This window comes from Sus scrofa, chromosome 9, assembly GCF_054392235.1.
Source record: "Sus scrofa isolate SSC_HxYL_T2T_F1_AM1 chromosome 9, Sscrofa_HxYL_maternal_Yorkshire_Landrace_v2.0, whole genome shotgun sequence".
NCBI lineage: Eukaryota > Metazoa > Chordata > Mammalia > Artiodactyla > Suidae > Sus > Sus scrofa.
Window position 1 is genome coordinate 110,059,611 of NC_139391.1, and position 26,591 is coordinate 110,086,201.

The window sequence follows — 26,591 nt, forward strand, 5'->3', positions numbered from 1 at the left end:
CTCTCTTTGGGGGCTTAAAAACTTTACCTTTTGTAGCAGTCTCAGAATGATTTGTCTCTCTGTAGACTAAATGGTAGTTTCAAAAACCACTGGATCAGAATCCAGGAGTCTAAACAAATACTCTAAACTGGCTCAAGGAATAGATAGGGACCTTAATCAAGTAACTGTTTCTTCAGTCCCTCTCATTGCTCCATCACCAAAAGTTCTCCACTGAAAGAGAAAAGGAGAAATAAAGGCCTGAATTAAAGCTCTGTTTCAGGGAGCTGCCTTGGGAAGGACCACAGTGGATGAGGGAAAGGCCAGATGGTTAGCACCAAGCCTTTACCAGCCAATTATCCCAGAATAGAGCCACTTTTTCCACTTTAAATACAACAGGGTTATAAGTTTTTGCACAGTGAAGGAAATCAATAAAAAAAAAAAAAAAAAAAAAAGACAACCCATGAAATGGGAGAAAATAGTTCCAAATGATGCAACTGAAAAGGGCTTAATCTCTAAAATATACAAACAGCTTATACAACCCAACACCAAAAAAGCCAACAACCCAATGGAAAAAATGGGCAAAAAACTTGAATAGACATTTCTCCAAAGAAGATATACAGATGGCCAACAAGCACATGAAAAAATGCTCAACATCCCTGATTACTAGAGAAATGCAAATCAAAACTATCATGAGATACTACCTCATACCAGTCAGAATGGCCATCATTAATAAGTCCACAAATAGCAAATGCTGGAGAGGGTGTGGAGAAAAGGGAACGCTCCTGCACTGCTGGTGGGAATGTAAGTTGGTACAGCCACTATGGAAAACAGTATGGAGGTATCTTAGAAAATTATACATAGAACTAACATGTGACTCAGCAATCCCACTCTTCGGCATATATCCAGACAAAACTTTCCTTGAAAAAGATACAGCAAGATACATACCGTATGTTCACTGCAGCACTATTCACAATAGCCAAGACATAGAAACAACCTACATGTCCATCGACAGATGAATGGATTAAGAAGATGTGGTATATATACACAATGGAATACTACTTGGCCGTAAGAAATAATAAAATAATGCCATGTGCAGCAACATGGTTGGAACTAGAGACTCATACTAAGTGAAGTAAGTCACAAAGAGAAAGACATACTATATGATACCACTTATATCTGGAATCTTATATACGGCACAAATAAAGCTTTCCACAGAAAAGAAATGCAAGGACTTCCTGGAGAACAGACCTGTGGTTCCCAAGGGGGAGGGGGAGGGAGTGGGATGCACTGCAAGTTTGGGGTTAACAGATGCAAACTACTGCATTTGGAATGGATAAGCAATGAGATCCTGCTGTATGGCACTGGGAACTATGTCTAGTCACTTGTGATGGAGCATGATGGATGATAATATGAGAAAAAGAATGCAGATATGTATGTGTGACTGGGTCATTTGCTGTACAGTAGAAAACTGGCAGAACACTGTAAACCAACTATAAGAGAAAAAAATAAAAATCATTTAAAATACAAAAAAAGAAAGAAGAAATACTATCCCCTGAAATACAAAGGGCATCAGTGACGGACTAAATTAATGAATCTAATGAACTTTTCTCAAAAACCATTCTCCTTAAGCTTCCCTGTCCCATTTATTTATCCTCTTTAAACTTATATTTAGCTTCCTTTCTCTTATTTTGCCCAATAGGCATTTTCTAAGTTTCCCAACCCTCTCCTCTCCATCTGCTTCCCTTCGGAAAGCTGATCTTGCTGTCTTAACTGTCCTCAAAGATGTACTTTAAGTCTCAGCCTCCCACCTGCACACCAGTTCCCAATAATGTACCTCCTTGAGGCTGTCACTTTAAATTCAGGGTGCCTAAAACAAAGTATCTTTCCCATCTCCAAACACTTCTCCCAATTTTCTTAGTCTTCACTAAGTGTAATGTTTTCAGTAAAACTTTGTCTTTTTTCTTTTTATGGCCACACCTGTCAAATCTGAGCTGCAACTGACGTCTACGCCACAGCAACAGCAGATCCGTACTTCTGCCACATTTGGGACCTACGCCTAAGCTTGCAACAATGCTGGATCCTGAATCCACTGAGCAAGGCCAGGGATCAAACCCGCATCCTTACAGAAACAGTGGGTCCTTAACTGGATGAACCACAACAGGAACTTCTAATTGCCTTTTTTTTTTTAATTGTTTTCCTTTCTGTGTCCCCTAATTAGCTACTTCTAGCCCTACTGACTCCCCTTTGAAAGCACTTTCCAAAACTGGGAGTCTTAAAAAAGTTTACTGTCTTTGATTCCATATTTCCGTTTCTAAGACTTGACGTAATCAAAGAAAATCTGAAATGCAGACAGATATTCACTGAAATAATATAATGTCTGAAACAGTAAACTTTTTCCAGCAATAAAGAAATACTGGAGTTCCCCATGCAGCTCTGCAGTAATGAACCCAACTAGCATCCATGAGGACACAAATTCAATCCCCAGCCCTGCTTAGTAGGTTAAAGATCCAGCATTGCCGTGAGCTACAGTGTAGGTCACAGACACAGCTCAGATCCCATGTTGCTGTGGCTGTGGTGTAGGCCGGGAGCCACAGCCCTGATTCAACCCCTAGCCTGGGAACTTTCATACAGCGCTGATACAGCCCTTAAAAAAAAAAAAGTAAGAAGGAAATATTTAAACAAATTAAGCAGTTAAGTAAATTAGAGTATTATTCGGTCATTAATAATTGGTTATGAAAAGTGTGTAAGGATATTAAAGATGTTTACAACAAAATGTTAAATATGGAAAGCAGGACACAATATCATTCATATATGAGATGAATAAGTGACAAAAACCACAGAGATAAAAAAAAAAAAAACAGAAGAAAAAAAAACAAAAATACAAACAAGGTCCCATCTATATCTTGCTGATTGGTAACAATTTCAGTCATTTTTGTTTTCTTCTTAATATATTTCTATAGTTTCCAGATATGATACACAGTATTTTTAAAATCAGAAAAAAGTAATCTTTTATATGTGTTTCCAATTCAAGATTTGTCAGGTTTCCCTAAATTAATCCACAAAGTCAATATTATCTTACATCAAATAGCAAAAATAAACTAGAGAAAGAACTTAGAAATATAATCTTAAAAATAAATATGCAAGAATAGCCCAAAAATTCTGGGAAAAAAAAATTGTGACAAGCTACATACAGGCGATATGGGAGTCCCCTTCCCATACCAAAACCTAAAATGTATTCGGAATTACAATAATTAAAACAATAGGGAACTAAAGTGGCAACAGAGAAGTCAAAATCTCAACACTCAAGTACATGGAGAAATGCAATAGAGTTGAGAAGACTGAACAAACCATTTAGGAAAAAATCAGAGAACGATAACCAAGGCCTAATAGCCATAGCCACCTTTTACTGAGCACCTACCATGGATCCACAACCTTGGGGCTGCGTATTTCTCCATTTGACTTTTTTGGATTTTTCAAAGACAATGAATGTGGTTATGATGCCAATTATCATGTGCTATATGATTCCAGCTATTTGGATTCCAGCAATCCAGTCTACATGCAGCCTACAGCCTTCCTCTTCTCAGAGGGAAGAAGACAATCTCCATCTATCAAAAGCAAATGGGTGCTCTCATCCCATCCCTCCCTCTCAACTCAGGGCTTTTGCTTCAAACACCCCTTCTTGCCAGTATTTTCAACCTCTCCTTTTCTTCTAGCTCCTTGCTACTCAATTACATTTTGCAAGGGGAAAAAGAGAAAAAAAAAACAAAAACCACTTCTCAAGAACCATGCCCTCTCTCCTTCTCTCCTTTACACAGAGAAAGCTTATTTAGGGAGTTCCCATTGGGCTCAGAGGGTTACAAACCTGACTAGTATCCATGAAGACATAGGTTCAATCCTTGGCCTCACTCAGTGGGTTACAGGATCTGGCATTGCCATGAGTTGTGGTATAGGTCACAGACACAGCTTTGATCCCTAATTGCTGTGGCTGTGGTGTAGGCTGGCAGCTCCAATTCAATCCCTAGCCTGTCAACTTCCAAATGCTGCAGGAAAGCAAAAAAGCAAAAAAGAAAAAAAAAAAAAAAAAAAAAAAGGAGGAGAGGAGAAGCAGCAAGCTTATTCTACTATGTCTTTAAAAAAAAAAAGACTACACTCTCATTCCATTCACTCATAGGGCTACAGGCTTTCTGTGTCTAAAAGCAATATGCTGAGACTCCTCCAAATGTAGTTGCTAATGATTTCCTAACTGCCAAGTCAAAGGCCAAGATTAGCATTCATTTCACTTGAATTTTTTTTTTTTTTTTTTTTTTTTTTTTGCAGATTGCAGAATGACCATTCCCTTCTAGAAATGCTTTATTTCCTTGGTTTCTGTGAATCAGCTTTCTCCTCATTCTCCCATCTCTCTGGCTCTTCCTTTATTCTACCTGTGGCTTTCCTCTCTTTACATTCAACACCTTCAGCCAAGAGCCACCAACTATGCCCAACATTTGCATCTCCTAAGCAGAGCTTTTCTCAGAGTGCTCCAGTGACAAACACTGACCAGAGTCTCTAACTGGAAGTTAACCAGACACTAACTGCCTAATGAAAGCTATCATTAGCTTTTCCCAAAGTTGCTCTGCATTCTCTGGCAACACCATCCACAAATTTAGCTAATTCAGAAACCTGGGATTCATCCTAGACTCCTCCCCTCTCCTCCCACATAAACTGGACACTAAATCCAGTGACTTCTCTGTTGATACCCACCAATCTCCTGAAGTCTCCTGCAACAGCCTCCTAATGGCCTCTAAGCCATTCTCTACACAATAGCTAGAGTAGCCTTTCTAAACATCTCAATCTGTACCCACAGCAATGAGCCCACTAAATGCTCACCACCCCCTGCACTCCAGCCGTACCTTCCTGCTTGACATTCCAGAAATACAAGCATCCACTTACACCTCCACATATTTACACCAATTACAGTGCTGCTTCTGCTTGGGAGGCCCTCACCCTCCCGCCTCCTATTAACTTGGCAAGTTATTACTGACTCTTCAAGATACAGTTTAACACAACTCTGAATCTACTAAAAACTACTGAACTGTACACTTTAAGGAGATTAATTGTATGGTATGTAAATTATATCCCAACAAAACTCACAATTTTCTAAAAGAAAAGATTTACTATCCAATTTTTTAAATGGGCAAAAGACCAAACAGGCACTTCATAAAATAGGAAATTCAAATGACCAACAAACATAGGAAAAGATGTCCAACACCATCACTCACAAAAATGCAAATTAAAACCACAATTGGGCATTGATACACAGCTAGAATAGCTAAAATTAAAAAGAATGACATTGTCAAGTGTGGAAAAGATGTGCAGCAACCTAAACTCCATATATTGCTGGTGAGCAAAAATGACGGTTGAATAAACAAGTGTATAGAACAAAGCAAGAAGGCAAAAACAAGTGATTACCTTCCATGCAAGGGATTCCAAAGTCATGGGCTTGTGAGCTTGAGTTTATACTACAGGGCAGGGTTGAGGCTTATCTAACAAATATAAATGACAGCATTCCTAAATTGTCTCACCTGTGATTTACTGACCCAATGCCACCAATCCCATGTCTATCATTTTCTGCAGCAATCAGGATTCACACATACTATAAGAAAATAGATAAGCAATTACCTACTGGGTCCACCTGCCAATAGAAAATCAAGAGACCAAAGAACACAGAATCCCATTACCAACAGTGTACATACAGATCACAGATTTTATGAAGAGCGAAAAAGAAAGACAGACAAGATACCAAGAGACCAAGTTGCTAACTTGCTAGAAAGTCAAAATATAAACAAAAGTCCTCCAGCAATCACACTCTGGGGTATTTAATCTACAGAAATGGAAACATTTACAAAAAAACAAAAAACAACAACAAAAAAAAAACACCCTGTACAGGAATATTCAGCAGCATTATTTATAAGAATCAAAAACTAGAAACTCTCTAAATGTCCTTCATCAGATGACTGGATAATAGATAATGAAACTGTGGTACATTCAGACTGTAAAATACTACTCAGCAGTAAAAAAGTTACTGAAAGACCCAACGACATGGATGAGCTTCAAGTGCATTATGCTGCCTAAATACGACTAATCTCACAAGGTTACATATTATATAACCGCACTTATACAACTTCCTCAAAGTGACAAAATTACAGTGATAGATAACAAACCTGTGCTTAACAGGAATCAGGGCTAAAGGTAAGACATGATCCTTAAAAGGTGTAACAAGAGGGAGTTTGTGATGAAGAAAAAGTTCTACAACCTAATCATGGTGATGAGATAAAAGTGATAACACCTGATAGAACTGCACACATATACACATACAACTTATAAAATTAGTAAAATTTTACTTGAGTTAAATAGCATCATGTAAAAACTAGTAACATTTTACTTGAGTTAATAGCATCATGCCAAAGTAAATTTCCTAGTTTTGACAACGTTCTAAGGTTGTGTAAGATATCACCACGGAGGGGAGCTGGATAAAGGGTACACAAGGAACTCTGTAGTATCTCTGCAACTTCTTCTGAGTCCTATTATTTCAAAACAAAAATTTTTAATTTAAAAAAAAGGAATTAAGGAATTCCTTTGCGGCACAACAGGTTAAGAATCCAGCAGTGGCCTGGGTTGCTGCTGTGGTACAGGTTTAATCCCTGGCCCAGGAACTTCCACATTCCACAGGTGGAGGCAAATAAATAAATAAATAAAAAGATAGGAGTCAAAAAAGTAATTTATAAATCCCACTCCTTGGTATATAGCCAGACTTTTTTTTTTTTTTTTTTTTTTTTTTTTGCTTTTCAGAGCTGCACTTGAGGCATATGGAAATTCCCAGGCTAGGAGTCAAACTGGAGCTACAGCTGCTGGCCTAAGCCACAGCCATAGCAACTCCTGGTCCAAGCCAAGTCTGCAGCCTACAAAACAGCTCACAACAATGCCAAACTGAGTGAGGCCAGGGATCAAACCCACATCCTCATGGATACTAGTCAGGTCCGTTACCCTTGAGCCAAAACAGAACTCCCAAAACTATAATTTAAAAAGATATATGCACCCCTGTGTTCATGGCAGCACTATACACAAAAGCCAAAACACGGAAACAACCTAAATGTCCATTAAAAGAGAAATGTCAAGATATGAATGATGCATATATACAACAGAATACTACTCAGCTATGAAAAAGAACAAGGGAGTTCCCTTCATGACGCAGCAAAAACGAATCTGACTAGAATCCATGAGGATTCGGATTCAATCCCTGGCCTCGCTCAGTGGGTCAGGGATCCGGCACTGCCGTGAGCTATGGTATAGGCTGTAGACAAGGCTCAGATCCCACGTTGCTGTGGCTGTGGCAAAGGCCAATGGCTATAGCTCCGATTCAACAACCCCTAGCCTGAGAACTTCCATATGCCGCAGGTGTGGTTCTAAAAAGAAAAAAAGAAAAAAAAAGGAAAAAAGAATGAAATAATGGCATTTGCAGCAACATGGATGGACCTAGAGATTATCACACTAAATAAAATAAGTCAGAAAGAGAAAGACAACTACAACATGATTCACTTGTATGTGGAATCTAAAATATGGCACAGGAGTTCCTGTCATGGTGCAGTGGAAACAAATCCCACTAGGAACCATGAGGTTACGGGTTCGATCCCTGGCCTCACTCAGTGGGTTAAGGATCTGGCGTTGCTGTGAGCTGTGTGTAAGTCACAGATGCGGCTCAGATCTGATGTTGCTGTGGCTGTGGTGTAGGCTGGCAGCTGTAGCTCTGTTTCGATCCCTAGCCTGGGAACCTCCATATGCTGCAGGTGTGGCCCTAAAAAGCAAAAACAATGACAAAACACAATAAAATATGACACAAATGAACCTATCTACAAAACAGAAACAGACTCACAGACATAGAGAATAGACTTGTGGTTGCCAAGGGGGAGGTGGGAAGGACTGGGAGTTTGGGGTTAGTAGATGCAAACTGTTACATTCATTTATTTATTCAGCTTTTTAGGGCTGAACCCACAGCATATGGAAGTTCCCAGCCTAGAGGTCTAACCAGATTTGCAGCTGCCGGCCTATACCACAGCTACAGAAACGCCAGATCCAACCCACATCTATGATCTACACCACAGCTGACAGTAATACCAGATGTTTTAACCCACTAAGGCCAGGGATCAAACTCACATCCTCATGGATACCAGTCAGGCTCATCACTAATGAGCCACAAGTGCAACTTCCACAAACTATTACGTTTATTATGGATAAACAATAAGGTCTTACTGTATAGCACAGGGAACTATACCCAATCTCCTAGGATAGATCATGACGGAAAATAATTATTTTTTTAAAAAGAATATATATATACATATATATGTATTACTGCATTACTCTGCTCTACAGCAGAAACTGACACAACATTGTAAATTAACTACAAATTTTTTCTTTTTTTGTTTTTTTTTTTTTTGGTCTTTTTGCCTTTTCTTGAGCCGCTCCCGCAGCACATGGAGGTTCTCAGGCTAGGGGTCGAATCCGAGCTGTAGCCACAGGCCTATGCCACAGCCACAGCAACTCGGGATCCAAGCCACGTCTGTGACCCACACCACAGCTCACGGCAACGCCGGATCCTTAACCCACTGAGCAAGGCCAGGGATTGAACCCGAAACCTCACGGTTCCTAGTTGGATTCGTTAACCACTGTGCCACGACGGGAACTCCTAAATTAACTACAATTTTTAAAAGGTAGTATCAAATAAAGATAAACTTAAATTTAAAAAAAAATGTACTTCTAGCAATAGTGAACATAAGATATTTTGAAAAACAAAGAAATGTGTACTACATAACACATAGGAATGTTAGAAAAAATAAATAAATAAAAATAAAAATAAATGTAACCTAAAGCCGAAAAGTATAAAAAAACCCAAATGTTCATCAATGGATGATTAGATAACTGAAATGTAGTGTATCAACACAGTAAGAGGTTACTTGGCAATATAAAGGAATGAAGTACCAATACATACTACAAAATGGATGAACCTTGAAAATATTATGCTAAGTGAAAAAAAAAATCAGACAAGAGACCATATATTGTTATAATTAAATTTATATAAAATACCCAGAATAGGCAAGTTTAAACAGAAAGAAAATAAATTGATTGCTGGGGACAGGGAAGAATGGGGAGTGACTGCTCAACAAATATGGGGCTTCTGGAATTAGACAATAGTTGCACAACTTTGTGAATATACTAAAAAAAATAGCAAATTATACACTTTAAAAAATAAATGTTTTGGAGTTCCCGTCGTGGCGCAGTGGTTAACGAATCCGACTAGGAACCATGAGGTTGCGGGTTCGGTCCCTGCCCTTGCTCAGTGGGTTAACGATCCGGCGTTGCCGTGAGCTGTGGTGTAGGTTGCAGACGCGGCTCGGATCCCGCGTTGCTGTGGCTCTGGCGTAGGCCGGTGGCTACAGCTCCGATTCAACCCCTGGCCTGGGAGCCTCCATATGCCGAGGGAGTGGCCCAAGAAATAGCAACAACAACAACAAAAGACAAAAGACAAAAAGACAAAAAAAAAAAAAAAAAAAAAAAGTTTGGAGTTCCCTGGTGGCTCAGCGGGTTGAGGATCTGGTATTGTCACTACTGTGGCCCTGGTTACTGCTGTGGCAGGGGTTCAATCCCTGGCCTAGGAACTTCCACATGCCAATGGTGACTAAAACAAAAAATAAAATAAAATAAAATTTAATTCAATTTAAAAATACATACATAAATTTTTAAAAATAAATTTTACAGTATGTGAATTACCTCTCAATAAAAGTTAGAGAAAATCAATAAATAAAAATCTTTTTAAATTTTTGTATATATCCACATGCTCCAAAGCAAAAATCTATCCCAAGCCATGTGATTTAGCTAATTTTTAAGATTCATGTTTGAAATGACACTGTAGTTCCCCTCCTTGCTGCCTTTTACTCACAAAGCAGCATAATTGATAATTAGCAAATTAAACTCACTAGAACAATCTGACATGTAATAATCTCAGTTAAATAGAGAAATCTTAATCTAATCTCTGACAACTACAAATTCTAGTGTTCTAAAAAAGCAGTCTATAAGAACTGGCTCAGTACATAAAAGCTCACAGAACTGAAGTGAATTAAAATGAAGTGCCACTTGCATACACAAGTAGATAATGACAAAAGTATATCCTATTACATCAAGCCAGGCTCATGTAGTCATATAATTCAAGTTTGTCACTCATGATATTAATATAGTTTAAAATTAGATCTATTACTCCCTTTCCTCCTCTGGAGAATTAATCAAAAAGCAAAAACACTGAGCATCAGGAGACCTGAATTCTGATCCAAACTAAGCTAATGATGTGACCTTATCCTCTGTCAGGCCGGTCTATAAAATGAGGAATACCTCTGAGGCTACCAGTATCCTAAAGTCCCTACATGACCACTTCTCACTAGTGGCACTCCATGCGTCCACACCAAGTCACCATGGAAGGCCAGCTCCATAAGCGAGGAAAGCCAGTGTCTACTCCTCCCTTGGTCCACACTTCCCTCCACCCCCAACCAGTACTCTTTTTAAAACAGGAATCAGATCCTGTCACTCTAATCCCTCTGCCCCCAATAGTTTACAAGGGCAGGCCCTACTCATTCTGACTCCTCTCCCCTCACCATCCTCTTGGGCAGCACTCTAGCCACCATAACCTTTGGGTTTCCCCAACATTCCTAACCCATTTGCCACACTTCCATCTCATCTTCTTATTCTAACTTCTGTTCAATTATCACCTCCTGAGAGAGATGAGTGTGGATTCTGGTCCCAGCCTAACTAGATTCAACGTAACAGCTGGACATGGTAATTACTCAGGCTGTGCCCATTTCATTTGTAAAGTGGTTAGAACAACAATGCCTACCTCAGAGAATTGTCACAAGGGACAAATGCATGAAAAGCAAGCAGCAAATTGACTAGCAGTTTTCAAATATCATCTACCACTATACTTATGGTTCTCATATTCATTTTCTCCCTTTTGCTTTAGGGTTCCCCAAACCCCCATAAAATGTAAGCTTTATTAGAAGTTTGCTTGTCTTGTTCAAAACTCTACTACTCTTTCCTAGGAAGAGCATGCAAATACTTGTTGAATATGTAAATAAATCAAACACATCAAACACCCCTTTAAAAAAACACGTCTTAGAGTTCTCACGTCTTCGAGTTCTCACTGTGGCTCAGCAGGTTAGGAACCCAACATGGTGTCTGTGAGGATGCAGGTTTGATCCCTGGCCTTGCTCAGTGGATTGAGGATCTGGCATTGCCACAAGCTGTAGCATAGGCCTCGGCTCCAGCTCCAATTCAACCCCTAGCCTTGGAACTTCTATATGCTGCAAGTGCAGCCATAAAAAGAAAAAAAGAAAAAGAAAAATGACACTGCCTCAATCAAACACTTTATGTAACACAGCTATCTAGTCCTTACAGACTGGCCAGTTCATTTAGTCACTGGCTGAGGCGTCGTCCCTCAAATCTAGTCACATGATTACAATAGATAAGGGAAAACAACAACAAATTAGCCTGTGAGAGTAAAAGTTGAATATTGTGGATATGCACTTTTTTTTTTTTTTTGCTTTTTAGGGCTCCACCTGTGACATATGGAAGTTCCCAAGCTAGGGCTACAGCAATGCTGGTTCTAAGCCACATCTGTGACCTACACTGCAGCTTGAAGCAACACTGGATCCTTAGCCCACTGAGCAAGGCATGGAACATGCATCCTCATGGATATTAGCTGGGTTAACTACTGCTGAGCCCTGATGGGAACTCCCTATATGCTAATTCTTTATAAACATACTACATAAATCCAAACTACAGCACACCAAAAAAGGCTCTAGGTCATTAGGAAAGTCATACCCTGAAATATGAAACACATGTTGACTTAACGATTTTTCTACATTTTACATACATGTTTACAAAACACACACACACATATACCCATCTCTGCACACAAACAGCAATCACCAAAATTAAAGGCATGCATTTTTGGAGTTCCCGTCGTGGCGCAGTGGTTAACGAATCCGACTAGGAGCCATGAGGTTGGGGGTTCGGTCCCTGCCCTCCCTCAGTGGGTTAACGATCCGGCGTTGCCGTGAGCTGTGGTGTAGGTTGCAGACGCGGCTCGGATCCCGCGTTGCTGTGGCTCTGGCGTAGGCCGGTGGCTACAGCTCCGATTGGACCCCTAGCCTGGGAACCTCCACATGCCGTAGGAGCGGCCCAAGAAATAGCAAAAAAGACAAAAAAAAAAAAAAAAGGCATGCATTTTTCTTTTTTTGGGGGGGTGTCTTTTTAGGGCTGCACCCACGGCATATGGAAGTTCCCAGGCTAGGGGTCAAATTGGAGCTGTAGTTGCTGGGCTACGCCACAGCAACGCAGAATACAAGCGTGTCTGTGACCTACACCACAGCTCACCGCAACGCAGAATCCCCAACCCACTGACTGAACCTGCATTCTCATGGATACTAGCCGGATTCATTTCCGCTGCGCCACAAGGGTAACTCCCAGCATGTCTTTTTCAACTTCTATTAACTTTTCTGAAAAAAAAAAAAGGGGCTATGCAGGAATAAACTCTTTGAGTTGAAAGTTGTGCTCCAAACCCAACACTCAGGATCCTAAACATGACAGTCCTTACTTATGGGCTTTCCGTCGTTCACCAAAAGAAATGCCTAATGTAAGGTTCTGATTGAGAGCATTAATTTTTAAAGCATCTAAAACTATCAAATATCCATTGCTATTTAACGTTTCGAGAATGTAATACCCAATTTTTACCCACCAGTTCCTTAAGTCCTTAATAAGTACTTCTTCCTCGCTCTAGTAGGTTTTTCTTTCTTTTTTTTTTTTTAAAGGCATTATGATGTTGCTACCGACATTTTGTGAAATGCTGAACATACTTTCAAGTTATATTCCGGTTTGAATGAACAAAAATCCTATCACGATACATTACATTAATAGTAAAGACTTAGGCAGTTTTCATAGACGCCACCAATGGGTGTGAAATTCGCTAAGCAGAAATCAAGGCTAATAGGAAGGGGAAAAGCCTAGGAAGGCTGCAGGTTCGTCCCCTAAAGAAAACAAACAAGAAATATTTCGTGATTTTATTTAAAGATGATGATGGGCTATCCCTATAGTAGCAAATTTAACACAGGGTATTTCTTGCTCAAATGGAAGAGGGAAGCCACAAATCTGGGAGAAGGAGTAAAGATGTTGAACGCTGATAGATTCTTCAAAACCAGGAAAGAAAGGGAGAGACACGGCGGCGCTCCGCGGTCCCGAAGCAGCTCTCCAGGAAAGACTTCCCGAGCGCCGGGCGCTCCCACTCCGGTCCGCGGCCAGGCTGGGGGTGGCTGGCGGCTGGCACGTTTTAAATATCACCACCCCGTTCGTCGCCTCCCAGCACAATGAGGGGCTGGGCAGCCGCGCCGAGGACCGCCCGCGCACACGCCCACCGGTCCCGCGCAGCCGGAGACCCGGGCGCAGCCGCCGCGCAGTGAAGGCACGCTCGGCCCGGGCAGAAAGTTTCGGAAAAAAACCCAAGCGCCGAAACGCACAGGTCTCGGAGCTGAACTCGAGCCAGGAACACGCCCGAGGCAAACCACTTGACAACCAGCTCGGGTTTTCAGCTGAAAGGCCGAAAGGTGGGGGCCGGGGAGGAAGAGGAGGAGACACCCAACACACACACACTCTTTCTCACACTCCGTTCCTCTTCCTCTAGGGCCCAGGTGGCCAGGTGGCCAGGTGGGAGCAACGCCGCAGCCTCACGCCGGCACTCGGCGCGGCGGGGCCGGGCCCGGCCTGCAGACGCCACCGCCCCTCCCAGGAAGGCCCGCGACCCCCGGGACAGCTCGGCGAGCCGGGGACGTTGCGCACGCCCGGCGCCTCCTCGTCCGTCAGCCCCCTGTGCCTTGGGACCCAAGGGGCCGAGGGTCCGGGATGCTCAGCGGGCTGGCCGCGGGCCAGCGCGCCCCTCCCCCGACCGTCAGCCCCTCCCCCCGGGCAGCCCGCGGGGCGCGCTGGAGGCGAGCGCCGGCGTCCCGGGGGATCAGCCCGCCCGCTCGCCCGCCCCGGGGACCCGAGCAACTTTCCCCTGCGCGGCCGCGGGCTACCCCCGACCGGGCAGGGGCGGGGGTCCGGAGACTAGCGCAGCGTGGACTCACTTTTTCGGATGTTTCTCTCTTTTCGGCCTCCGCTTTCGGGCCTGAATGGCCAGCACTGAGGAAAGAGAAGACACACATTAACGGTCGGGCAGACCGGCCTCAGGGGCCGCGTGGCAGGGAAGAGAGGACGCCACGGGCCACTCACCTTTCCGGGAGCTCATCGCGACGCAGCGGAAGCGGGGAGGGGGGCTTCGCGGCGGCAGCGGCGTCGGCGGCGGCGACGCGGGAGCCGAGCCGGGATGCAGCCACCACTCGTTCTGCCGGCCAGGAGGAGGCGGGGACCGCGCCTGCGCCGCCGCCGCAGCTGCCGCTCCAGCTGGGGGCCCAGCAAGACCCGCCCCCAGCCGGCCCCGCCCCCGCCCCGCCCCCACCCACCCGGTGGGGTCCAGACCCTCCGCGCTGCCCCTCCCGCGCCACCCGTACCCACCTGCACCCACCCGCCTGACTCACCTGGGCGAAAATGACCCCCCCCCACATCCACCGCTGCTCCCGCCCCCGCCGCCGTCTGGGCCTTCGGCTCCTGCGCCCCCGCGTTTGGCCCAGGCCTCCTTCCTCTCCCCGGCATAGGGCCACGAGCCATAGCCCCTCTACCTACCCCGGCCCGACGCGCTGCCCGCCTCTCCATGCGCCTTTCCTGGGCCAGCGCCTCCATGGGTCTCACACCACCTCTCCTCGCGCGGCCTCTTTTCCCCCTTTGCTCCTCTACATCCTTGCATCCCCATGAGCGCCGCTCCCTCCTCTCCGGCGAGTGTGTAAAGGGCACAGGACCAAGAGCTGGGAAACCTGGGTCCTTCAATAGCTGTGTGACCTTGGAAAAGTCATCTTATTTCTCACCTTTACCCCAGAGGATTGCTCGAGTGTGATGAAGGAAACGATGCAAATAGCATGGAAGGTTGAATTAAGTGTTTGCACACGAATCAAAGCCCAGCTCTGTAAATACCATAGGTAACAGTTTAATTCAACAACCCACCAAAGGAGTTCTTTCTCCATCTTACGAAGAGGAAACAGTCCTGAAGAGGTTTACCCAGCAATGATTCAAATTTAGGCCTAGCTGACTCCAAACTCACGCATCATGTTTCCTAATCAAGATGACTGTGAGAAAAATAACTGCAGAGGTCCCTTGTTCATTTAAATAATTATATTTCTGAAAGAGATTCATCCTGACCATTTAATCTCAACTGCGCTTTTTTTCTTTTTTTTCTTTTTAAGGCCATCCAGGGGCATATGGAAGTTCCCAGGCTAGGGGTTGCATCCAAGCCTCATACACAGCCTACACTGCAGCTTACCCCTACAATGGATCCTTAAACCATTGACCAAAGCCAGAGATCAAACCCACATCCTCAGAGACACTATCTCGGGGTTCTTTACCTGCTGAGCCACAACAGGAACTCCATCATCTGTAGTTTTAACTGATCAGAATAGCTGCTCTGAAATATTTATTTTATGGAGTTCCCATCATGGCACAGTGGTTAACGAACCTGACTAGGAACCATGAGGTTGAGGGTTCCATCCCCAGCCTCGCTCAGTGGGTTAAGGATCTGGCATTGCTGTGAGCTGTGGTCTAGGTTGCAAACACGGCTCGGATCTGGCATTGCTGTGGCTTAGGCCAACAGCAAAAGCTCTGATTAGACCCCTAGCCTGGGAACCTCCAAATGCCACAGGTGCAGCCCTAGAAAAGACAAAAATAAATAAATAAAATATTTATTTTAAAGATGCTAGTTCCCATCCTGGCTCAGTGGTTAACGAATCCAGCTAGGAACCATGAGGTTGCGGGTTTGATCCTGGCCTTGCTCAGTAGTTAAGGATCCGGCATTGCTGTGAGCTGTGAGCTATGGTGTAGACCGGCGGCTACAGCTCCAATTAGACCCCTAGCCTGGGAACCTCCATATGCCACAGATGTGGGCCTAGAAAAGACCAAAAAAAAAAAAAAAAAAAAAAAAAAAGTATGATTATTTTAAAGATGCTAAACCCGCTGGAACAGCACTGCTTGAATCTGAAGAGCTTTTTACTTTCTCAATTTTTTATTTTCAAAAATATCAAACCTACAGAGTTCCGGTTGTAGCTCAGTGGAAACGAATCCGACTAGGAACCATGAGGTTGCTTGATCAATCCCTGGCCTCACTCAGTGGGTTAAGGATCCAGCATTGCCATGAGCTATGATATTGGTCCCAAACACAGCTCAGATCTGGCACTGCTATGGCTGTAGTATGGGCCGGCAGCTGTAGCTCAGATTTCCACCCCTAGCCTGGGAACCTCCATACGCCATGGGTGCAGCCCTAAAAAGCAGGAAAAAAAAAACCTAAATTTATGGGAAAAATATAGTGAGCACCAATATCAACCCATATGCACCAATTTTGAACATTTCACCACTTTTGTTTTCTCTCTGTATGTGTGAGCACGTGTATGAGTTTTTTGTTTTGTTTTATGATGAATCACTTGAGTTTTTGGAAGACTGTTACTCTTGACCCTTAAATATTTCACTAAGGATCTAATAAGAACAAAGATATTCTCCTACATAATCGGAATTCTATTAACACTCCAAGACAATTTATTTATTTATTTATTTATTTTTTGTCTTTTGTCTTTTTGTTGTCGTTGTTGTTATTGTTGCTATTTCTTGGGCCCCTCCCGCGGCATATGGAGGCTCCCAGGCTAGGGGTCCAATCTGAGCTGTAGCCACCGGCCTACGCCAGAGCCACAGCAACGCGGGATCCGAGCCGCGTCTGCAACCTACACCACAGCTCACGGCAACGCCGGATCGTTAACCCACTGAGCAAGGGCAGGGACCGAACCCACAACCTCATGGTTCCTAGTCGGATTCGTTAACCACTGCGCCACGACGGGAACTCCCAGAAAATTTATTATTATTATAATACTACTGACTATAACATACAGTGGCCATATTTAAATTTTCAAAATGTCCTGACTTTTTTCTCAGTCTGGCATACAGTCAAGGTTCATGCATGGCATTGCCATAACTTTTTAAGATCCCTTACTGTAAAAGAATCCCTGGGTTTTTTCTTTTATACACTCACTTCTTTGAAGAATTCCATTCTACTGTTTGCAGAATGTTCCTCAATTTTTATCATCTGTTCCCTATTAGATTCAACTTAAATAATTTTGTCAGGAACACTGTATAGATGATGTGTGCATCTTAGTATGTTTCATCAAGAGGTATATGATGGGAGTTCCCATTGTGGCACAGCAGAAATGAATCCGACTAGTATCCATGAGGATGCAGGTTCGATCCATGGCCTCTCTCAGTGGGTCAGGTATCCAGCATTGCCATGAGCTGTAGTGTAGGTCAAAGACTCAACTCGAATTCCATGTTGCTATGGCCATGGTGTAGGCCGGCAGCTACAGCTCTGATTCAACCCTGAGCCTGGGAACCTCCACATGCCACAGGTGTGGCCCTTAAAAGACAAAAACAGTAAAAAATAAAAATATATAAATAAAGCAGAAAAAAAAGAGGTATATGATGTCAGTGTGTTCTATTATTGGTGATGTTACATGTAGTCTTTTCTTCATGTAAAGGTACCTTTTTCACCTTGTATTTAAAAAGCAGTCTGGGTTTTCTCACTGTGGTGCAGTGAGTTAAGAATCCGAATGCAGAAGCTTGGGTTGCTGTGGAGGTGTAGGTTTGAGCCCCAGCCTGGCGCATTGGATTGAAGGATCTGGTGTTGCCACAGATAAGGCATAGGCCATGGATGTGGCTGGGATTCATTCTCTGGCCAGGGAACTTCCATATGCCTTGTGTGCAGCAAAAAAAAGGGAAAAAAAGAAAACTTTTTGTTTGTTTTTTAGGGCCGTGCCCACGGCCCATGGAGGTTCCCTGGCTAGGGGTCTAATCAGAGCTGTAGCTGCTGGTCTACACCACAGCCACAGCAACACTGAATCCGAGCCACATCTGGAACTTATACCACAGCTCACAGCAACACCAGATCCTTAACCCACTGAGTGAGGCCTGGGATCGAACCTGCAACCTCATGGTTCCTAGCAGAATTCACTTCCGCTGCACCATGATGGGAACTCCCAAGAAAACTTATTCACCGAAGACATCATTAACATAGTAAAAAATCAAGATATAAAGTGAAAAAAGTTATTTTCATATATTCAGTGAATGATTCATATTCATAATATATAAAGAATTTCTACAAAGCAGTAAGAGATAAAAAACACAAACACAGGAGTTCCTATTGTGGCTCAGTGGTTAAAGAACCCAACTAGCAACCCTGAAGACCTGGGTTCAATCCGTGGCCTCCCTCAGTGGGTTAAGGATCCAGCGCTGCCATGAGCTGTGGTGTAGGTCAAAGATGTGACTCGGATCTGGCGTTGCTGTGGCTCTGGCATAGACAAGCAGCTACAGCTCCGATTAGACCCATAGCCTGGGAACCTTCATGTGCTGTGGGTGTGGCCCTAAAAAAAAAAAAAAAAGAACGCAAATACAAAATGAACAGTCAATTCCAAAAAGAAGATAGCCACATGAATATCATCAACTGACTTTCAACAAAAGTGCCTATATAACTGAGTAGGAAAAAGATACCTTTTTTCAATAAATAATGCTAAAACAAATGAACATTTACATACAAAAAAAAAATTCATGTGGTATATCTTTACCAAAAAAAAAAAAAAAAATCTTCAGGAGTTCCTGTCGTAGTGCAGCAGAAACGATTTCAACTAGGAACCTGAGGTTGTGGGTTCGATCCCTGGCTTTGCTCAGTGGGTTAAAGATCTGGCGTTGCCGTGAGCTGTGGTGCAGGCCACAGACACGGCTCGGATCTGGCGTTGCTGTGGCTCTGGCAAGGGCTGGCAGTTACAGCTCCGATTAGACCCCTAGCCTGAGAACGTCCATATGCCTCAGGTGCGGCCCTAAAGACAAAAGACAAAAAAAAATCTCAAGTGTATAAGAGATAATTAAAACTAAACAAAAAAGCTTTTGGAATAAAACATAGTAATCTCGTTTTAGACAAAAATAACTTAGATCTCAAAAAGCATCAAATATAAAAGTCATAACTTGGACTTCATAAATTAAAGTATCGATATTAACAGCAGTTACTATTATTTTGATTTTTAATTCTTAAATTGTCCCATATTTAATCAGGGCAGACACTTTCAACTTGCAGTGTCTTTGCACATGTCCCAGTCAGCTTTTGAGCACCTTTTTACTTTCTGGCACAAGATGTTCCAGGAAAACTTATGCTTTTCCTAACTGGATCTCAGAACCAGCTACTTCTCCAGTTATGGCTCCTTCTAGAATTCAATCAGGATCTTTGAAGCCCAAGAAATCTGAGTTGTTTTTGTTTTTATTTTTTGCTTTAGGGCCACACCCACGGCATATGGAAGTTCCCAGGCTAGAGGCTGAATCAGAGCTGCAGATGCTGGTCTACATCACAGCCACAGCAACTTGGGATCTGAGCAGCATCTGCAACCTATACCACAGCTCACCACAATGCCAGATCCTTAACCCATGGCATAAGCCCTGGGATCGCATCCTCACCTATGCTAGTCAGGTTCATTACCTCTGAGCCACAATGGAAACTCCTCTTTTATTATTTTTAACAGCTTTATTAAGATATAATTCACATACCACACAATTCACCCATTTAAAATACAAAACTCAATGGTTTTTTATATATTCACATGGCTGTGCAACTGCCACCATAATCTAATTTTAAAACAATATCATCACCCGAAAAGAATCTCTACACCCATGAGCAGTCACTCCCCATTTCTCAAAACCACCCTTTGCCCAAGTCCTAGGCAAGCACTAACCTCCTTTCTGTCTCTTTTTTTTTTTTTGTCCTTTGTCTTTTTGTCCTTTTTATGGCCACACCCGGCATATGGAGGTTCCCAGGCTAGGGGTTTAATTGGAGCTGTAGCCACTGGCCTATGCCAGAGACACAGCAACGTGGGATCAGAGCCTCATCTGTGACCTACACCACAGCTCACAGCAATGCCAGATCCTTAACCCGCTGAGTAAGGCCAGGGATTGAACCCACAACCTCATGGTTCCTACTCAGATTCGTTTCCACTGCGCCACAACGGGAACTTCCACTCCTTTCTGTCTTATACAGACTTCCCTATACTGGACAGATCATATAAATGCAATCCTACCATATGTGTCCTTGTGACTGGCTCCTTTCTCAGCTTAATGTTGAAACTAATTTCTGCTACTTAATTTTTGCATAACCTTGGGTATGTTACTTAATTATAACATCCAGAAAACAGTAATACTATCAATAATATCAGTTCCCCCAGATCATTATGAAAATCAAATAAGATAATACTCAATTAATAGTAATTATCATGAACATTAGTTGGGAACCATATTCATTCTGTTGAATCTTTTGCATTCATTTACTCAACAAATACTTATCAAACACCTGTTATATAGTAGGCATTATTCTAGGTATTGAGTCTAGAGCAGAGGAGATCACCTCAAAATCCTGACCTCAAGAAGCTTACATTCTTTTGCCAAAAAACAGAAAATAAACAAAATAAAAATGTGAAATATATACCAGATGGCAGTAGCATCTAGGACAAGGAAGACAAAACAAAACAAAACAGCAAGCCATTGGGAAGGTGTTTGGCAAAGGCCTTGCTGAAAAGGTAACACTGATTTAAAAACCTTAAGGCAATCTTGCCGGTCTTTCTACTTGCATAAATGAGAAGAGAACACTATTTGCCACCTAGAATATTTGTGAATTTATTAAATATATCAACCTAATTATTAAATAACCTTACACATACTATATTAGATGTTGAAAGAAAGAATGATAAATTAAAGGGAGTTCCCATTGTGGCACAGCAGCAAGAAGTCCAACGAGGAACCATGAGGTTCTGGGTTCAATCCCTTGCATTGCTCAGTGGGTTAAGGATCCAGTGATGCCATGAACTGTAGTGTAGGTCACAGACACAGCTCAGATCTGGTGTTGCTGTGGCTGTGGTTTAGGCCAGCAGTTACAGCTCCGATTAGACCCCTAGCCTGGGAACCTCCATATGCCATAGGTGCGGCCCTCAAAAAAACAAGAGACAAAAAAAAAAAAAAAAGAATGATAAATTATGAACCTAGTCTCTGCTAATTTGGAAGTTAAAAATTTCTTTGAGGCGTTCCTATCGTGGCTCAGCGGTTAAAGAAACCTACTAGCATCCATGAGGACACTGCCAGGAGCTGTGGTGTGGCTCGGATCCCACGTTATTGTGGCTGTGGCATACGCTGGCGGCTACAGCTCCAATGGGACCTCTACCCTGGGAACCTCCATATGCTGTGGGTGTGGCCTTAAGAAGACAAAAAAAAATAATAAAAATAAATTTCTTTGAGATAAATAATAATTTAGAATAATTTGGAATTCCCATCGTGGCTCGGTGATAACAAACCCAACTGGTATCCATGAGGATGGGGGTTCAATCCCTGGCCTTGCTTGGTGGGTTGGGGATCTGGCATTGCCAGTGTCTCCTGCGTTGCTGTGGCTGTGGTGTAGGCCAGCAGCTGTAGCTCCAATTTGACCCTAGCCTGGGAACTTCCATAAGCTGCATGTGCAGCCCTAAAAAGACAAAATAATAATAATAATAATAACTTATTGAAGGAAATATTAAAAAAGAAACAATAATAGAATATAAGTTTAATTTTTTTCTAACATCATTTATTGCTACATAAATTAATTATGTGAAAATATAATTAAGAAGGGAAAGTATTACCAAGAACTATGAAACATTAATAAAGGAAATTAAAGAGGATTCAAAGAAATGGAAAAATATCCTATGCTCTTTGATTGGAAGAATTAATACTGTTAAAATTGCCGTACTACCCAAAGCAATCTACAGATTTAATGCAACCCTTATCAAATTAGCCATGACATTTTCCACAGAACTAGAACAAATAGTCCAAAAATGCATATGGAACCATAAAAGGCCCAGAATTGCCAAAGCAATCCTGAGGGGTGGGGGAAGACAGGAGGCATAAATCTCCCAGACTTCAGACAATATAACAAAGCTATGGTAACCAAAACAGTATGGTATTGGTACAAAAACATACACAGATGAATGGAAAAGAATAGAGAGCCCAGAAGTAAATAAAAACACCTACAGTTAATTAATCTTCAACAAAGGAGGTAAGAATATAAAATGTGGAAGTTCCCATGTGATGCAACAGGTTAAGGATCTGGCACTGCCCCAGCTATGGAACAGGTTGCATCCTGGACCCAGGAACTTCCACGTGCCATGGATGTGGCCAAAAAGAAGAAGAATATAAAATGGGAAAGACAGTCTCTTCAGCAAGTGGTGATGGGAAAATTGAACAACGGCATGTAAACTAGTGAAACTAGAACTCACCCTCACATCATGCACAAAAATAAACTCAAAGTAGCTTAAGACTTAAACATAAGACGTGACACCAGGAGTCCCCTTGTGGCACAGAGGGTTAAGGATCTGGTATTATCAGTACAGCAGCCTGGGGCGCTGCTCTGACACGGGTTAAATCCCTGGACCAGGAACTTCCACATCCTGTGGGCATGGCCGAAAAAAAAAAAAAAAAAAAGACATGACACCATAAAACTCCTAGGAGAGAACATAGGCAAAACATTGTGTGACATAACTCATGGAAAAGTTTTGTCAGTCTCCCAAGCAATAGAAATAAAAACAAAAATAAACAAATAGAACCTAATCAAATTTATAGGCTTTTGCACAGCAAAGGAAACCATTAAAAAGAGAGAGAGAGAAGACAACCTACATGATGGGTGAAAACTGTTGCAAACAGTGTAACTAACAAGGGCTTAATCTCCAAAATATACAAACAACTCATACAACTCAACAATAATAAAGCAAACAACACAATCAAGAAATGGGCAGAAGACCTAAACAGACATTTCTCCAAAGAAGACATAGGGATGGCCAGTAGGTACATGAAGACTCTGTGCAACTTCACTAATTATTAGAGAAATGAAAATCAAAATGACAGTGAGGTACCACATCACATGGGTCAGAATGGCCATCATTAATAAGTCTACAAATAACAAATGCTGTGTGTGGGGGGGTGATGAACGAGGGTTTGGGAAGGAAATGCTGTAAAATTTGGTTGTGACAATTGTTGTACACCTATAAATGTAATAAAATTCATTCAGTAATTTAAAAAAAAATAACAAACATTGAAGGACATGGAGAAAAGGGAACCCTCCTACACGGTTGGTGGGAATGTAATTAGTACAACCATTATGAAAACAATATGGAGGTTCCTCAGAAAACTAAAAATAGAATTAACCATATGATCTATCAATCCCACTCATGGGCATTTATCTGGATAAAACTATAATTCAAAAAGATACATGCAGGAGTTCCCATCATGGGTCAGTGGTTAACGAATCTGACTAGGAACCATGAGGTTGCGGGTTCTATCCCTGGCCTTGCTCAGTGGGTTAAGGATCTGGTGTTGCCATGAGCTGTGGTGTAGGTTGCAGACATGGCTCGGATCCCGTGTTGCTGTGGCTCTGGCGTAGGCCGGCAGCTACAGCTCCAATTCAACCCCTAGCCTGGGAACCTTCATATGCCGTGGGAGCGGCCCTAGAAAAGGCAAAAAGACCAAACAAACAAACAAACAAACAAAAAGATACATGCACCCCTATGTTCATAGTAACACTATTCACAATAGCCAAGACATGGAAACAAGCTAAATATCCATTGGAATTTGAATGAATTAAGATGTGGTACATATATAAAATGGAATATTACTTAGCAATAAAAAGAACAAAATAATTCCATTCACAACAACACAGATGCAACTGGAGATTATCATACTAAATGAAGTAAGTCAGAAGGAGAAAGACAAATACCATATGAATCACATATGTAGAATCTAAAATATGGCACAGATGAACCTATCTACAAAACAGAAATAGACTCACAGACATAGAGAACAGACTTGTGGTTGCCCAAGGGGGAAGCAGGGGGACTGGGAGGTACTGGAATTTTGGTGTTAGTAGATGCAAGCTATGACATTTAGAATGGATTAATGAGATCCTACAATACAGCACAGGCAACTATATCCATTCTCCGGTGATGGACCATGATGGAAAATCATATGAAAAAAGAATGTGTGTGTGACTGAGTCACTGCTATACAGCAGAAATTGGCACAACACTGTAAATCAACTATAATTACAAAAAATAAAATTTTACAAAAGGAGGGAAGGTATTAGAACTAGATGTAGGTTTCAGTGGCAGTTCAAAAGAAATGAAAAAGGCCATGCATATGTGTTTTTCCCCAACCGAGCAAAATGGAATTCAAGAGGAATAGCTCATATTAATTTTTATCTAATAGAGAAGAAAATTAAAGAACGCCATAAATCCAACTGAATTCCAATATTTCCAAGTAGAGTTACTGAATCATGTATCTTAGAAGGTACAGTTAGTATGTCACAGAACTGGAAACAGACTTGAGAGGTCATATAATCCATCTTGGGGCCTTAAGTGGATGAGAAGCTAGTCTCCTTCTAAAGCCTAACACCTATAAATTTTTTTTTTTGCTTTCTTTTTTTAGGGCCACACCTGCAGCATATGGAGGTTCCTAGGCTAGGAGTCAAATTGGAGCTACAGCTGCTGGCCTACACCACAGCCACAGCAACACAGGATCTGAGCTTTGTCTGCAACCTACAACACAGCTCGCGGCAACACCAGATCCTTAACCCACTGAGCAAGGGCTTCTGCTACGCCATTGCAGGAACTCCAACACTTTTAAATTTTTAGAAAAGTTTCTTTATATATAATCCACACTTTCTGTTATGAAGCTTAAGTCCACCTCTTGTTATTACACTAAAGCATATTTCTCAGTGGCACTAGCACCATTATAAGTGTAACACAGAAGTTAATATATAAAATAGCAGAGCCAAACCACCACAATTCAAATCCTAGTTCTGCCATTAGCTGGGTAACCTTGGGCAAGTTTCTCAGTTTCTCTGTGCATCAGTTTCCTGATCTGCAAAGTGGAGATAGCAATATGACCTACCTTATATGTTTGTTAGGATTAAATGAGTTATTTCACATAAACTGCATAGAGAAGGATCTAGTGTTTTCCCCGAAATTACATATATATATATGGGTTTTTGGTTTGTTTGATTTGCTTTTTAGGGCCACACCTAGAGCATATGGAAGTTCCCAGGCTAGGGGCTGAATTGGAACTAGAGCTGTTGGCCTACACCACAGTCACAGCAACTTGGGATTCGAACTGCGTTTGTGACCTATAACATGGCTCAAGGCAATGCCAGATCCTTAACCCAGTGAGTAAGGCCAGGGATCAAACCCACATCCTCATGGGTATTAGTTGGGTTTGGTAACTGCTGAGCCACTAAGGGGACTCCCTATATATATATATATATATATATATATATATATATATATATATGCATATTAAGACATGTATTACTTGTCTACTGCTGTCTAACAAACCTCTCATAAATTTAGCAACTTAAAACAACAAGCATTAGTTATCTCACGATTTCTGTGGTCCAGCAACTTGGGAGCAATCTAGCTGGAGAGTGACGATGTCATCTGGGGCTGCAGTCATCAGGAGGCTTGAGAAGGCTGAAAGACCAGTCACCAAGATCTGTTCACTCACATGGCTGTCAGCAGGAGGCCTCAGGTTGTTGCTGGCTGTTTCAGAGAGGTCTTACTTCCTTTAACTAGATCTTTCCATTAGGCTGCTGGAGTATCTGGCTTCCCCCAGAGTGAATGGTATCAGAGAGAGCAAAAAAGAAACTGCAATGCCTTTTATGACCTATCCTCAGAAGTCACAATCCACCTTTTCCACCACATTCTATCCATTAGAAACAAGCAGAGCACAGGCTCCAAGGATGAAACCACCTCTTGAAGGGAGGATTACCACAGGGTGTGTGAACATATTTTTAAACCACCACAAGGGGTCATTCCTTCTTTCCTTTTGTGCCTCTGATTTGCAAGGGCGAATCCTTCAAGATCTCTCGTTCGTATTGTCCAAGCAGTAGAAATGAAAGGGAATTTTCAGTCCAACATTCAGACTAAAGAAAAAGGAACGTAGATTAGAAAGATTATCTAGAGAAAATCATCAATAGTGATATATTTATTATAAATAAAATGCCTTCTGTATGTGACTCTTACATAATCAGCTGAAAAATGACTCCCGAAGATTTGTCCAGGGCCAGATTAAGATGGATTTAGAATATTGACTAATAAGCCCACATATACTTAAACAGGTTAAAGGATTTGACCAAAACAAACTATGCTGAACTTCCCCACGCTGGGCTCCATTCCTTTCAAGCATTTAGACATGGATAAAGCCATGATGGAACACTCCTTTCACAAATATTTGAACCTTTTGAAGATAAGAATTTGGCTTTCTGAAATTGTCAAAACATTGTAAGTCAACTATACTTCAATACAAGTTAAAAACAAA

The 26,591-nt window shown here is 42.1% G+C and overlaps 1 protein-coding gene across 12 annotated transcripts in view; it reads right to left on the minus strand.

The window, feature by feature from the left end:
- The window catches only part of SRPK2 (SRSF protein kinase 2), a 265,786-nt gene extending 239,878 nt beyond the window's left edge, over window positions 1-25,908 (minus strand). For 5 of the 12 annotated variants that reach the window (XM_021102580.2, XM_021102579.2, XM_021102577.2 and 2 more), the window contains exons 1-2: window positions 14,770-14,943; window positions 14,175-14,229 (exon numbers count right to left, since the gene is read on the minus strand). In XM_021102580.2, coding sequence (XP_020958239.1) covers window positions 14,175-14,229; window positions 14,770-14,896 — 182 coding nt within the window. In that variant the 5' untranslated portion in view covers window positions 14,897-14,943. Of the gene's footprint in view, window positions 1-27; window positions 211-14,174; window positions 14,230-14,319; window positions 14,434-14,769; window positions 14,944-25,656 lie in introns of those variants that run through there. The other 7 variants (XM_021102587.2, XM_021102591.2, XM_021102590.2 and 4 more) reach the window with 4 other exon arrangements.
- Window positions 25,909-26,591: the final 683 nt, after the last annotated feature.